At 38.5% G+C, this 16,571-nt stretch overlaps 1 protein-coding gene across 7 annotated transcripts in view; it reads right to left on the bottom strand.

The window, feature by feature from the left end:
* grin2bb (glutamate receptor, ionotropic, N-methyl D-aspartate 2B, genome duplicate b) overlaps positions 1-16,571 on the bottom strand; it is a 122,151-nt gene that overhangs the window by 75,846 nt on the left and 29,734 nt on the right. For all 7 annotated transcript variants that reach the window (XM_016671293.1, XM_016671292.1, XM_016671291.1 and 4 more), the window contains one exon: positions 13,288-13,977. In XM_016671293.1, coding sequence (XP_016526779.1) covers positions 13,288-13,977 — 690 coding nt within the window. The remainder of the gene's footprint in view (positions 1-13,287; positions 13,978-16,571) is intronic.

A 16,571-nucleotide genomic window follows, 5' to 3' on the forward strand; every position in this document is an offset into this window, starting at 1 on the left:
TACAAAACAAACTAAAGTGAAAAGTAACTATTAATGAAATGTGGATCTCACCCTGTGTGGGTTGCCATCACAAAGATAATGGCCTAGTCAAAGCTTGTACTTAAAACATAAATGAGACAGCCTCAAAATTGGTGTCTATTTACTCTCTCCTTCTATGTTCATGTTTCAAATTTGCATATTTTTCTGATTATTTTTTATGTTACAGAGATGATGATTTTCTATTCGCTTATGTGCATTCTATAGTTGCTCTTTAAGTCTAGTGGACCTGGAATCAATTATAGCTTATTATCTAATTTTGTACAATCAACTTGCATAACAGACGTTGGAGTATTAAGGAAGGATGCTTCCAAAAGCCCTAAGTTGGAAATGAGAACAAAACGGAGGAGGAACTGAGGTGACCCACTCAAACCATCATCAGATGCTGCAGATTGACAAGGAGCTACTTATCGCTGTACAGTTGGCCTGATGTATGTCGAGCTCAAGTAGCCAAGCAGGTCTGCGAGATAATTTACTTCCCAGATCGCATCTGTCTAACAAGAGCACACACACGCACACACACAAACAAAAGGATGCCTATTTCAAGATAGAGAGGGTGTATAATTGCGGTGATCAATCAAAGAGCAGTGAATCAGTTTTCAGTGACAGGGCGAGCTGTGTGTGCACAGGAGAGGAGGGTTTTTTTTCATCTGGGATACAATGGCGGCCTGCTGCTCTTACACACAGTATTTTATCTTTCTCTTTGCTGGAGAAATCCCACCATGAGCGAGCCAAAACACAGCAGCCCATTCATCTGTGAGTTTTATTACTGACCACCTGATATAGACAGTTTTTCACCCGAGACAGACCGACATTAAATCCAAAAATAAAGAACCGTAAGCAGAAGAAGAGGCTTTAGGATACGGGAGGCTTCATGACACTCAGCCTGTTTGTTTTCATGATTTCTACAATGTTTACTGATTGTACAGAGACTACTTCTCTCTAGAATTTTTTGTTTTTCATCTTTTTGATTACAACCACAATTTGCAATGCATTTCATTGAGATTTTAGGTGACAGTCCAATAAAAAGTTGAGGATTGTTGGGAAACGGAAACAAAATGACACACGACTTTTTAATTCAAATAAATCTAAAATGTGTGGAGTGCACATAAAACACATCGGGTTGGACGGAGACCTATTGTTAACAATTTTAACAGTCTTGCCAAAGATCATGAATTGGATAGATGGCTAGACTTTGACTAGGACACTAACACATGAATATGTTCTTAGGAGAACCGAACATTTTTCTTTCAAGATTGCCTTCATGTAGCTCCATTCGTCTTTCCGTTAACTCTGGTCAGTCTCCCTGTTGTAGCTGAAAAAAAATACATCCCCACAGCATGATGCTGCCACCATCATGCTTCGTCATGTGGATGCTGTGGATGTCTTTTGGCCACTCCTCTGTAAAAGCAAGGTGTTTTGAGTTCATCTTTCACTTCTACAGCTATAGCTAGATTTTCCTTTCACTTAGCTATTTTTGCAATACTTTGTGTTGGTACATTTTGTAAAATGCCAATAAAGTGCACTGAAATGTGTGGATGTAAAAAAAAAAAACAAAAAAAAAAACATGTTGAAACAGAAGGAACAGTGCTTCATTTTGAAGAACTTTGTATATTTTTGTCATAAGGTGTGGTTGGTGGTGGTGAGAATGAACGCGGAGACCCAGATGAAGATGAGTTTAATGAGAAGCTCACAGTCCAGGATCAGGCAGCACGGCAGCAAATTAGCACACAGTTAATACCGGAAGCAACCGACATGAAGACTGTAGACTGAAACAAGCAACCTCAGGATTTCACAGTTCTACTGAGGAAACTGACTGACTGACAAGAGACGTAAAAACGCTAACAAAGACGAGGATCNCATTTCAAAATGGTATTGCGTCTCAAGATGTGATTCGGTATCAGTACTAAGTTTCAAATTTTAAGAATTCAAGACAACCCTAAGAACTAGTCAGAAATCTTCCCTTCTTTTTTTATTTTCTTTTAGATAGTACATGTTGAATCAGGATACAAAAAGGGGCCATTCAAGGTCAATAAAAAAAAAAAATAGCCTAAAGTACTATGAGCAACACTGTTTCCAGCATTTCAACTTTTTTATAAAGTTCAAGGTAAATATAACATTTATCAGCACATTATAAAAGTATCTAACACTCATCAGCTGGTAAGAAAACTGCAGTGGCACACTATTGTATGGTGTCATGAAAAACCTAATCCACTTCCGTTTAAATCATAACCCATCTTTGCCTTCTTTAATAAGATTAGCGGGGCTAATTAGGCCTCATGAATTGGAATGTTAAAAAGGCAAGATAGTTACTGCTGGCAGGGAGAAGCGGAATGCGGCTCCCAAAGCCGCCTGACAACCTGTTGTAACCGAGTGTAATGCAGAGAAGCCTCCTGTGATCTCCAGAATTATTCATCCTGTCCACGCACTGCGCGGTGGTTGATAAAACGAACTCATTATAAGGAAAGAAAGGCGAGTTGGAAGTAAAAAAGAGGAAGCGGGAGGGAGAAGGGAAAGGAGAAGTTTTTCAGCTCATTTGAAGGACACAATTAAAATTTACGAAATTAACTGGAAAAAAAAAAAAAAAGAAGGGAAGAAGCTGATGGAGGGCTCGGTCAACCCGCAGGACACAGTGTACCTGAGTTGTTGTCGTTAGGGTGTGGCTTCAGAAACCAACACAGGAAAAGAAAAGGCAAAAGCGGGCAAAATGTATAGCCAAAAATGTATCTGCAACATTGCAGATACATGTATCTGCAAATGGTGTTACGAAAAGAGAAAATATATTTCACTTTAACCCTTCCCGACTTCCTTTAATTTGTGTGTGTGAGAAAGTGGGGAGTGTAACAGTACAGCAAGCTTTCCGTCTAATCCTGGGGGCACTGTGAAGTGAGTCGTGGTGGTCTGCTGCTAGGATACCGCTCCTCCATGAAATATTAACTCAATAAAACTTTACCTAGCATTGCGGTAGTCTCTGCTGTTATTGTTGCATGCATTTTGTAAGACGGTTGTGTAGTCTGTCTGCATGCTGGCTGTAAAAGGCTAAAGTAAATAACGTGCCTGTTTATAAGACACAGTAATAAAATGACAATGAAAGCCCCACTTGCTAAAAAATGTATGAAAGCAACACTAATATGCCAAGTTTAAAAATGTATTGCATAAACAGATGTGAATTGTCAACAAAATGTAATCAAATTACAAAATGTTTTAGCAAGGTGACGAGGTAATAGGTTTTATGTTGTTGTTTTTTTTCTGGGAGATCAGTACATCCCAACTATGGTCTGTTGCTAAATCTAAACTTGTATTTTTATTTATTTTTTTTTACCTAAACCAAACTCAACAGTAAAATGCCTTAAAATCAATTTAAGACATAATCTCTAGAATAAAATACCCAGCATAAATGACATGAAAGTTACATAGTTAGCAAAATATAAGTCACCATCATTTAACCAATGTGGTCCAAGCTCAACTTCTGAAACTATTGAATGGAGATTATTGTAGTTTATGATAATTACTGTGGTATAAATTTCCATTTCCTCCAGTTTCTAGTACTTTTTGTGCACTAACAGGAGTAAATAAACAAATGCACATCAAACATTAAAAAAAAATCTGCTAGAACATCCACAGTCTCTACAGGACCTAGTAGCAATCCTAGCTCTTCTGGATTGCATCAATAATGCATTATGCAGCATGAAATGTGAAAGTTCCCAAAGTGTTTTGAGCAAGCACACAACTTCTGTGGTGAGACTGTGGTGGCTCCAGACAGCAGTGGCAGCATGACTGAGCTGTAGAAATGAACAACCTGCTTTTACTGTGCATGAAAACATGCAAACAGCTCTTATTTTCATACACATCTGGAAAGCTAACGGATGAAGTCTTTTTTTCAGGATGCAGCTTAAGTAACATATTAACACACAAAGATTTCACGTGAAAGCTAAAACCGATTGGTTGTTTAGCTCTCATGCTGCTTGTACAGTGATTGTAATAGTGACTGTGTTTTCCCATCTGCAGCAGGTGTGGTGATGGAGGTGCAGAAACTTCCCATAGTAGTTAGCAACCATTCAAAAGGCAGTTAAATGGTCTGAATTTGCTTTGTGCTTTTTCAAGAGGATGCCAAAGTGCTACAATCAGTCATTCACCCTTTCACACACTGGTGGTGGTGAGCTACATTGTAGCCAGTGCTGCCCTGAGGCAGGCTGACAGTTCAACCCAAGTCAATTGGTGCCACCGGGGTCTTTAACCACCATCAGACAGGGCAGGAGAAGTGTATTGCCTAAAGAAACAATGATGGTGAGGGACAGACAGAGCAGGAGTTTGAACCGGCAACCCGCTGGTTACAGGGCAAACCCCTGAGCCACTATCATCTCTAAGTAAGTCTTAAAACCTACAATTAAGAAGAGGGAACACATTTATTTCTAAAAATGCTAAATCTGACTTTTTTCTTCTTGACTTTTTAAAATAAAATTTCTTTTCTACATCTTGTATTTATTTTTTCAATTAGCAGACTCCCTGAACTGCCTGGTAAATGTTTCATTTAACTGCTAATCATTTGCATGAATTTTAGACATTTATGCACATATATTAGTCAGCTTAATGGAACTAGATCAATGATTTTTTTTTTAATTACATTCTTGGCTGCTGCAATAATCAACTGAGTCACAAGAAAATATAATTTCCAGGCAATATATTTATAGACTGATTTTATTTTGGCATCAGAAGCGATAATCTCCAGAAGTAACAGTTTATCAGAGTGGCATGTTCAGGATCTGCAAACACTCTGATGTTTAAGGATTAAGGAAACCTCTGATGGGACTCAAATAAAGTATTTAATTGAGATTGACAAATCAAGATTAAAACTTTTAATCAAATTAATTTCAGGATTTGTAATTAATTAATAGGATAATGTAAATTAAGCTCTATCTAACACTCATTTTAAATTTGTCCAAGCAAGATGAAGAAAAGCAATAAAATAATCTTAAATTTATTGATTTGATTTTTAATTTTAAGGGTCACAGAACTCATCCCATAAACTTACTGTCAGTCTTATAACTATTCTTTTTTTTAATGGAGGTGCCTGGAGAAGGCTAATGCATTTCAAAAGTGTCATAATCTTTATTGAGCTTCTTCACATCCAACTAAGTATTATAGCTCCTGGTCTGTAAAGGAGAGCCAATATAAAAAGGACTTTTGAGGTACACTCAAACATAAGATTAATTAATAATTTGGCAAAGAAGACTCTGAGAAGCTTTTAGAAGGTTAAAGAGACTGGTTCAGTAAAAAGTTTGGGGTTTGAAAAACAGAAACAAATGAGAGGTGAAACATCGCATAGGTCACTGCACTATATTTGACTCTTACTAATGCTTTCAAATGCCTGAAAAATGCACTAAACGGAAGTTGCTGGAAATTTAAAGCAATAAAATGGGACAAAAGAGCAGTTCAGTTCCAAACGTTTTCCTTGGATCGATTCGGATCTCAAAGCTCCTAAGCTTTTACCTTTCTGAGTCAAATATTCCTGTCCTCGTAGAGAACCTCCGTCTGGCTCTCCAAGACCACAGGGATGGTAAATAGGATTATTTCTGAGGAGATTTATATCCTATCGCAAGCTCCATCTGTTAAGGGCTTTTAAGGGTTAAAGGTAGCAAAATAAGAACATCAATCAAATGAAGTCTGCCACGGTGTCTCATGAAGACAGAGTGATTGTGAGCAAAAGGAAGTGTGTTTAAAGCTCTAACAGGATGAGATTAGCCTAACCACAGTGAGGACAGCGACAGACTCTGCAGCTTCATCTCTGCTGTTGTCACAATAAATGTTTAAAATCCCCCAAAATTGTCTTTATTGTCAGGAATGTTAAGTTTTACTGGGGTTTTTTTTCATTGCCTGTTAATTGAGATTGTCAATAAATATCAATACATTTGAAAATATGATTAAATGTAGTGACTGTGTGCAGCTTAGTGATACAAGTTACACCTCTACATGTGACTGGTTTCCCAAAGAAGCATGTACTGTAATAGGTTTGTGTTTGTGCCATGCAGTCACAACCACACAGTTGCATAAAAAAGAAGTAATAAATAGTCCTTATCGTCACGTTTATCATTATCACAACTGTACCACAAAATATCCTAAAAAAAAAAAAAGAAAAAAAGATCTAATCCATATCCCCCAACCTTAAGTTTAACTTTGTATGTTAATTAGTTTTGGCATGTTTGGTGATAGATCAAGTCAAAGTCGCAGATAAATGTGAAGGAATGAAAATGATACACGCTATCATGTTTCTTTCAGATATCATGTTATCTGAAAGAAAAGTGAATATTAGTGACCAGAAATATCTTGAAAAATAAGGAACACTGCAGAAAGATGAGGAAGAAAGTTTTAAAGTAAGTTTAGACTATAAAACAATATCCCAAGTTTTGCACATCTTGTGGAGCTCTGTTCAGTCATCGTTGGAAGACCGTCAAAGAATCAGCCAAGAAGCCTGTTTCAACTAAAGTTTAATCAAAATTTTAAGAGCTCTAGAAAGCCACAGCTGAGGTGGGAGAATCGTTTAAAGGGTTAGTTGGTTTAGTTAGATTGGGGTAGCCAAACCTTTCCCGGATTCTGATGTGTTTAAAACACCTGAATCAAATGAGCATTTAAAGATATCTACAGAGCATGAAAATGTTAATATAATTGCTGGAGCGAGGTCACATTAATCATGCAGGACACCGATGCTTCGGGTCGAGAGCTGGTGTTTAAATCAAAGTATTTTTATGAGATAATGGCCTAGTCAAAGCTTGTACTTAAAACATAAATGAGACAGCCTCAAAATTGGTGTCTATTTACTCTCTCCTTCTATGTTCATGTTTCAAATTTGCATATTTTTCTGATTATTTTTTATGTTACAGAGATGATGATTTTCTATTCGCTTATGTGCATTCTATAGTTGCTCTTTAAGTCTAGTGGACCTGGAATCAATTATAGCTTATTATCTAATTTTGTACAATCAACTTGCATAACAGACGTTGGAGTATTAAGGAAGGATGCTTCCAAAAGCCCTAAGTTGGAAATGAGACCAAAACGGAGGAGGAACTGAGGTGACCCACTCAAACCATCATCAGATGCTGCAGATTGACAAGGAGCTACTTATCGCTGTACAGTTGGCCTGATGTATGTCGAGCTCAAGTAGCCAAGCAGGTCTGCGAGATAATTTACTTCCCAGATCACATCTGTCTAACAAGAGCACACACACGCACACACAAGCACACACACAAACAAAAGGATGCCTATTTCAAGATAGAGAGGGTGTATAATTGCGGTGATCAATCAAAGAGCAGTGAATCAGTTTTCAGTGACAGGGCGAGCTGTGTGTGCACAGGAGAGGAGGGTTTTTTTTCATCTGGGATACAATGGCGGCCTGCTGCTCTTACACAGTATTTTATCTTTCTCTTTGCTGGAGAAATCCCACCATGAGCGAGCCGAAACACAGCAGCCCATTCATCTCTGAGTTTTATTACTGACCACCTGATATAGACAGTTTTTCACCCGAGACAGACCGACATTAAATCCAAAAATAAAGAACCGTAAGCAGAAGAAGAGGCTTTAGGATACGGGAGGCTTCATGACACTCAGCCTGTTTGTTTTCTGCAATGTTTACTGATTGTACAGGGACTACTTCTCTCTAGAATTTTTTTTTTTATCGTTTTGATTACAACCACAATTTGCAATGCAATTCATTGAGATTTTAGGTGACAGTCCAATAAAAAGTTGAGGATTGTTGGGAAACGGAAACAAAATGACACATGACCATTTAATTCAAATAAATCTAAAATGTGTGGAGTGCACATAAAACACATCGGGTTGGACGGAGACCTATTAACAATTTTAACAGTCTTGCCAAAGATCATGAATTGGATAGATGGCTAGACTTTGACTAGGACACTAACACATGAATATGTTCTTAGGAGAACCGAACATTTTTCTTTCAAGATTGCCTTCATGTAGCTCCATTCGTCTTTCCGTTAACTCTGGTCNGTAGACTGAAACAAGCAACCTCAGGATTTCACAGTTCTACTGAGGAAACTGACTGACTGACAAGAGACGTAAAAACGCTAACAAAGACGAGGATCTGACGAGGAACACAGACAACAGGTGGGACTAAATACACTGGGAGGGTAATCAAACGGGAACGGGACACAGCTGGGATCAATCAACGGGGAAGACGCTGAGACTCACAGGGAACAGGATCACAATAAACAGAAAAAAACTCAAAAATAAACACAGAAAACTACGGATCACAACAATTTTGTCTAAAAAATATAACCTAGAATATATATATTTATTTATTTTACTATGATGCTTCAGAGAATGCTGGACAGTATTAAACTCAGCACTCAAATCCGAGAAGAAAAATAAGAGCGTACCATTTATGACTGATGACACCGGGTAAGCAGAGCGCTCCTGTGCACCTTGTTTGCACTGAAAACAACTGCTGCTAATCTCCCCAAACGCAGGCAAAGAGGCTATTATCTTTCTATACCAGCACACTGTACGTGTCCGTATTCCTGCACAGACACACACAGCTTATGTCCCAACAAAAGATCTGAAGGGCCTCATTAGTCTCCGGAGCCATAGTTGAGTGCAGGCAGGGGCCAACTTCGACGTCCTATTATCCCCAATACCGACACATGGCACAGTGTGAATTAATGGCTAAACGGAAGCGTGCAAATCACTTGGTGGACAATGGACCAACCTGGATGTAGCACGGCTTTATTACAATGAGCTCCTGGAAGCCAGAATACAGTCACAAATCGGGTCGTCTGCAATGAGCACGAGGGACGATGGTGGGTTTAGTTGAAGTTCAACGTAGCTTCCAAACTGTACGTCATTTTACCAAACAATAAAAGTAAAGAAATGAACTGATAGTAATGGGGAATAATACGAATACTGCTGTCACCAGAAAATGAAGACTATAACAGAAAACGCACATGCGGGTCTAAACACCAGCTCCTCTTCCGTTCTTCAGGGTACAAATTATGTTATAAATTGGCCAGGAACGCATTAAGACTTGTGCGCAATAAAAGCAGATGCCAATCCATGCCTACACAGCCTAGCTTGGGGTGCAGACAAGAGGTTAATTGACAAAAATTACTTCCTCTTTGCTGAGACGTGTAAGGTCAACGGGGCTCATGTTCTGACACAGACACACAGCTGGGATGTCAGCATGGCACTTTTCTATACAGTCACGTCTTTTATTCCTGAAATCTGCGACAGCCAAGGCTTATAAAATACTGCTCTACTCACACTCTGTATGCAGAGTTCTGTAAAAGTATTTTAAAAATCCTTACACTGATTCACGTAAAAAAAAAAAAAAAAAAAAACTATCAGGTTAAAAACCCAAAACTGAAAATAATTTTGCTGGGATTTTTATGTGAAAGTTCAGCACGAAGTAAGTAAGGAAGAGGAAAGCATGGCTTTAAATTTTGCTACAAAAACATTTATATTAGTATTATACTAGTGTGAGACTTTTAATTGGGACAATAAACTCATAATATCATGAGAATAATATGAACATCAGCAAAATAAAGGCACAATATTAGCAGAATATTGTCATGAAATGTATTAGTCATAAAACTATGAGAAAAAGTTGTTGTATATATCTCTTTATTCTGGTATTATTTAAGTAATATTACAACTGTTGTTTAACAACTGCACCAGTTTAGTGAAGAAAGCTAAGCAATAAAACAAATTTGTTTCATTTTGTCAGTATCCTGTTTTTTGCAGAAAGATATTGAGAAAGAAGGTCCATTTCTTTGTTTTCTGGGGGGGATTTTTCAGCACCGTAGCAGGGTCCTGGATTATATTCATGGGATGTGTGAGTCAAAGCTACAAATAACAGAATCATGAGCAGCATTTCTAAAAGAAAAAAAAAATGCTACTTGGCAGCAGTAAGAGGCAATTCTCCAGTCAATACCCTCCTCACTTTATCACCATCCTATTCTTGATGCCTTTTTTCCTGTTTTTCCCCACTCGTGTTATTTAGCTTTAATCTCCCCGTTCATCTATTCAAGAACTTGCCCCTCTCTGACCGCGACATTTTCTCTCTTGCCACCGCTTTTGTCTGCCTAAAAAAAACAGTCTTCTCACCCTCCTGCCTGCTTTTGTACAGTGTGTAAGGAGAAATATATAAGCAGGTGGTTGCCATGCGAACAATATCCACCGCGCTCACCCCCTCGCTCTGCGCGTGAGCGTGTGACTGACAGCGAACATGTGTAGCGCAGCGAGAATAAAGGCTTCAGAAGAAAAAGGCCAAGTGAATGGTAATCACTGGAAAAATGTGTTAAGCATCTGATGATGTTTAAAGCAGTTTTCAGTCATAGATGCACATTGTTTCCTGTTGCCCTCGGGCGTGCTGTTAAGCATCATCCACATGTTCACCTCTGTCTCTTTCGGTTTGTGGCCTCTGTCACGCTGTCAGCTGCAAATGTGGTAATTATATGTTGAGTAAATAATTGTGTTATTTCAAAATCTCCCCGTCCTTCTCCTCTTTATCTGCCTTGTTCCTCATCTTTGACACCGCTGTCTTCTTGTTCGCCGCTTTTTGTTTATTATGCAACAGCCTTTTATTAGAAGAAAAACACGGCGAGGTCTCCTGATTGGTTCGGCTTTTCTGGAGAAAATCTGGACACAACTGGACTCGGTTCTGTTGCTTATTCAAGTTAATGTAGTCCTTGATTAAAATGTTCTATGAGAACTCAATTTAAACCAGATTCATTTGGGTGGTTTTATGCACTTCATAACACAATCAAATATGCCGTTCCCTTCAGTGTTGTTAAAAAAAAAAATGCTGCATGTATTAAATATAACTTTGTGGAAATTGGCAGCACTTTGTGGGAGCAATTAAAGCAATATGCAATATGCAAGCAGTTTTTAATGAAAGAGTAACATCATAACTTAATATAAAGTTGTGAAAAGTCAATTTTACATAATCCCGCCCCCATAAGGCTTTACATTTCATGAAACACAAATATCGCAGTTTATTATTGCATTGTATTTACTTATTTATTAACCTATGACTCGGAAAGGACTCATTGTGATCAACAATCTATTTTGTAGGAACGTTCTAAGACAAGCAGCAGTATAAAAAAACAGTTTCAGATTAGATCTATGAAGAGAGACTGCAAAATTTAGCAAAACCACTTGCAATCCGATCTATATTTAGATTTTTTTTACTGCCATAGGGAAGAAAAACTACACACTTGGCCGTTCGGCAATGGATCAAGTGTTACTACTTCTTAAACAGCACAAGGTTTTGACAGCTTCCAGGTCTGGAATATACAAGTGTGTCTTACCCCGATGCCAGCTAGGGAAGACATCAGCAATGACCTTAGACAAGCAATAAGACAATTCAGCGTCACATTATGCTGCATTCAGAAGGATTATTCACATGTAAGAGTGATGCCAATCTACTCCAGAGGTTGTACTAGAAAGTTCACAACAAAGTCACACTGTGAAATGTGTTCAGAAACACTAAGACATAAAAACACTCTAAGAGCTCCTTCTCATATGACATAGGCCTTAATTAGAATGCAAAACGTTAACGTTCATGACAGTGCAATTGCAAGAAAACTGAACAAGTATGAGTAATTTGTAGGTCAAAGTTGCAGCCGGGTGAATTATTTTTGGGGGGGAAAAAGCCAAAGAAATGGTGTAATTCAAACGCGTTGTATATGTACTATGGTGACATTGCATAACCACCTGTCTGGAAATAAAAAACAACTGGCATTCTCTTGGACTCACAACGTATTACCTAATTATCAGCACATTCAATTAGCCACATACAAACTTGCAAACTCGATTAGCCACGACCCACATTGATACATTGGTTAAAAAATAAACTTACATGGTTGAAACTGAAGTGAAATGTAATTTGAAAGAACTTTGATGATAAAGTCTGCAGATTAAAACAAATTGTAGCATATTAATGATTATACATATAAAAATAACTCCTTAATAAATATCCCTCTGTCTAGCTATTGGTAAGTAGGACCTGCTTCTTAATGACCGGCAGCATGATGTTTGGAAAATCTCCAAAATATACTATCAGCATAAACACATTATGCCATTGAAAGATATCAATAATTTAGATTTTTATTTGCATAAAAAATGTCGATCTTTATTGACACACTCATAAATCAGTCTGTGAAAGAATCCCCCTAATCTTCAGCTCATTCCACGTATCCTCTATCAGATTCAAGTGAGGATCCTGGCTGGGGAATATTAATATCACTTCTAATCAGAAGAAACATGTTGGTAAGATTAAAACCTAAACCTACCAAGGGTATAAATAATACATGGTTAACTGCAGTTATAGAAACAAAAAGAAAACCTCAATAAGTGCCTCTCTGTTGAGAAAACATTTCACACCAAAAGAGAGAGTGAAACCACGAAACATAAATAAATCAGCGAGTGCAGACAGTGGTTTCAAAATCTCAACATTTTCTTCTTTACTTCTTCTATGGTTTAAATTCCCCTCCCCCACCATCTGCTTCCTGCTGCAAGTCAACAGGCAGAAAAAAAGGCTCTGTTAGTTCAGATTATTAAAACTGTATTAGTCAATATGGTATGATATTTCAGCATAAGTAGGAGGAGTCATTTTTGCTTTAATTAAAGTCAATAAGACCCCAATTGAAATTATTTTGCTTGAAATTCGTGGGTGAATACACGAGACCGTAAAATCAGGGTATTTTTAGTGAGGTTATCAGACTGGCTCATGCTGCGTACAGCTGACTTCAACGCTAATGTCAGTTTCAATCAGCTACTTTCATTCTTTTATGTTCATTTTTATAGTGTATAGTGGCATTATACTTTTCTCGTTGTGTTTCCTGTTTGATATTTGTTTTGTTTTTTTCTTTCCTGCTCTGTTTAATGTTTTACACCTTCAGACCAGACTACAGTCCCACAGAGATGTTTTCGGACTTGTTAGCTTCACACTGTGAGTCCTTTAAAGGTTGAGTCGAGCCATTGTCTGGAAGCTCAGTGTGACGTCAATTAACAGGGAAAAAAAAAATCGATCTGTCAAAAGGCTGCAAAGGAATGAGGGCCAACGGCGGAGGGCAGGCCTACCTCCTCGATTTAAAACGGACCATTTGGGCTGATCCACCTGTTCAAACTGCTGAAGCTGACAGGATACCACAGCTTGTTGAGAATCGTTAGATTTACACGAGCAGGAATTATTCTCTTTTGAAAATGAACTCCACATAAAATTGCTCGGCTTCTTACCTTGGCAGCCATGACCATGGAGGACCCCCCTCGAATCCCCAGGATGGGAATGTGTGTCTGAGCAGAGATGAAATCCAGGATCTGAGCGATGGCCTCCTGGTCCGTGTCGTCACCAAACACTACGCCTTGTAGAGAGTTCCTCATCATCTGCGCACAGATCCGGTTAATGATGCTCTTCGGGTCCGTCTCGTTCATGGTGACCACCTCGACTTTAGGGGGATAAGGGATGTGGAGGAAGTCCTCTTTCTCAAGTCCTGCACCAAGGGTTACTTCGCTGGAGTTGCCCACCAGGATGACGGCAATGCTGAGCGAGCTGATCAGTTTGGGGGCGTTAGGAGGAAGTGCTGGCAAACCCGGAGAGTAATGAGGAGGGATAACAGCGCCCCTCTGGTTTCCGCCTCCTCTCTGACCTCCTTGTCCACCTGGGGAACCTCCAGGCCCCGTTCCTGGCCCCCCAACTCTTCGGGGTTCGCAGATGGGCAACAGGAGTATGGAGAGTAGGAGCAGAGACAAGGACAAGGAGAGAAAGGGCAGGGTGAGCCGTGGCTGGCGTTGAGAGCGATGGCACAACTGGTCCGAAGGAGGAGGAGAGTGCCGAGTTGAGGAGGGAGACACCAAACACTTGTCCTGAAGATGGGAGGGAGAATGGTGGAGGCTGACAAGCATCGTGGAGAATTGTAAATGCCGTCCCTGTATGGAAAGAAGAGAGACACAGTTAAGATCTGGGAAACTTTTTCTCGATGCAAGGAAAGCAATCAATTGGCCACTGGACCTTTCTGAGGTTTTTGAAACGGCTCATTTTCCAAACACCAAAAAACATTAACTTATTGTCCATAAAGTGCTTGAGCTGTTTTTAGGAGCAGTAGAGAGCCAAATGGAAGTACAAAAACATGTGAATTTTGGATAAAAGCCCCCCTTCAAAAGCTGATGTCTGAAGAGTGACGTATCACAAAGTGAAAGGTTTTGCTCCTGTATGGGACCAAGATACAATCAGCAACACAGTGAAACATGCTAATTTGAAAGTAAACATTGCAAGTGAAATATAATACTGTCCATCCACTGTTGGAGATTTGGTGGGAAGATGTAGCTGGTGCAGTCAATACGGGGGACAGTGGTGGTTCAGGTTAGCTACATTAGCAGATAAGGAACAGAAATTACAAAACAGAATACCTGAAAATTACACCTTACTTTTCAAGTGTAAAAGACATTTTTCTCATATATAAAGCCACAAAAACTTAAACTATATACAAGTAAAAACAAAAATTAAACACAAAAGATCAAATTATTTAAAAAAAAAAAGAGAATATTTTAACTGTGTATTTTGTCTTAGTTTAATATAAGGGTCAGACACACAACTGACTCTTATGGCTCAGTATCAAACTACATAGTGAGAGGGACTTCCTTTCACAGAGCGTCAACCAGCAACACTAAATCCATTGTGGGCTGGATGTGTGAGTCAGTTTTGATAGAGTCAGGGTAGTACTGGGTGCGTTTTGACAGATTGACAGCCTCAAAGCGCCATGAACTCGTTGCCGGGCTAAGTGACCATTAGACACTCCAACAGAGCTGCGCTGAGATTCTCACTCGTTTTTTCTTCCTCCTTCTTCTCTCCCACTTCCACATTACTTTCACTGCTTTTCTGCCCCTAGAAAACTGTTGACTCTTCCATTTTTAGTTTGACATTAAAATAGGTTTTAGCTAGTAGCTACGAGTAAGACCAATACGCTTTCATGTTGTGACTGTCCTGGGAAGTTAAAATAATAATTAAAAAAAACATACAAGTTAAAAAAGAAAAGGCAAAAACTCTCACTACGACTAATATTGTGGTATTGCAGGTTCTGTAGCCTGCAAAGCGCAGAAATACAAAATGACTTCAAGACTTACATAAATCCAGTGCTGTCTGCAATACAAAAATATTATTTCTTTGCACAGTTAAATCATGTTTAGGTTTTGATGCAGAATAAGGATTTTTATTTTGAACGAAGAAAGCAGCTGTGAAATATGATGGTGGGAGTGTTTTAGTTTGTGACTCCTTACTCAAGGAGCTTGCAACAAATAAATTAATGGCTATTAGAGACCATCCATGGCACTTCTATAATGTATTGACTCAGGAATGCTGAATACCAATGCACAAGGCACTTTTGAATTTAGTTCTTTATGTTACTTCGCCTTTCTTTAATCAGGTGAGACGACTTAAGAGACAAATTATTGTTTGCAACGATCTGGTCTAGAAGTGGCAGCAAAACAAATTATAAAAATACAAACATATTACAAAAGCATATTAATACAACATGGGCATATTTTCATACATAATACATTCAAAAGAAATCCCAAAGAAGTGAAAAATCAAGCCTGACTGGTTATTGAAGGTATTTGTAAAAAAAAACAAACAAAAAAAAACAAAAAACATTTTAAAACCACTGGACCACTTTGTATGATGGAAGTAAAACATGTAATTGTAATACTCTTACTATATTTTGCAACGTCAATATCAATCATGATTATCTCACTGTTGTTTTACTTTAACGCTATGCAAAGTCTCCATCACTCTCTGTGAACAAAAGCATCTGAGCCACTAAAAATCTCATCAGGCGAGAGCATAGTGGGTATACAACTGGCCAAATATATTATGGAAATGTAGTGAATGATATTTTGACAATTATCACATTGCGTAATTTTAAATATTGTGTCCAAGTACTCCTTTACTTGCAACACTGCATGTACTGATAATGGGAAGGCAGTTTACACTCAATATATTGTGCAGCTCTACTATTTTGCAGTGCTTTGTGTTGGTTCACTCCATCAAATCCAGATAAAACGCACTGAAATTTGTTCTTTGAGTTGGGTAAAATGTTACTGAGCACACTAATGTCGATATTAAAGCATCCCTTCAATAAAGTTTGTCTGAAATTTCCAATGCATCACCCTCTAGAATCACTTCTCCCTCCAAACCCCTAAGATCGATACGCTGCTCCTTGAAGTCGACTGATTACCTATTATTTACTATTACTTTAATCATTTACAGCTCTTCACTGCGCACAGACAAAAAGGGAGACGGGAGGAGGAGATGGTGGAGGAAGAACAGAGGAAAAAGATGAAAAGATGTAAGCAGGGATAGGTGACAAGCAGAGAAATATACAATTAGTCATAGTCTGAACCAAAAGTTAACTGGGGGAGCGACAGATCGGGCCACAATTCCTGCAGAGCTATAGATGAGACATCTTAATAAAACTAAGTTCATGCTCTAATTCTAAATTAAGCATGCAGCAGCATTTGAGAAAAGA

Source organism: Poecilia formosa, unplaced genomic scaffold (genome assembly GCF_000485575.1).
Source record: "Poecilia formosa unplaced genomic scaffold, Poecilia_formosa-5.1.2 Scaffold43, whole genome shotgun sequence".
Classification (NCBI taxonomy): domain Eukaryota; kingdom Metazoa; phylum Chordata; class Actinopteri; order Cyprinodontiformes; family Poeciliidae; genus Poecilia; species Poecilia formosa.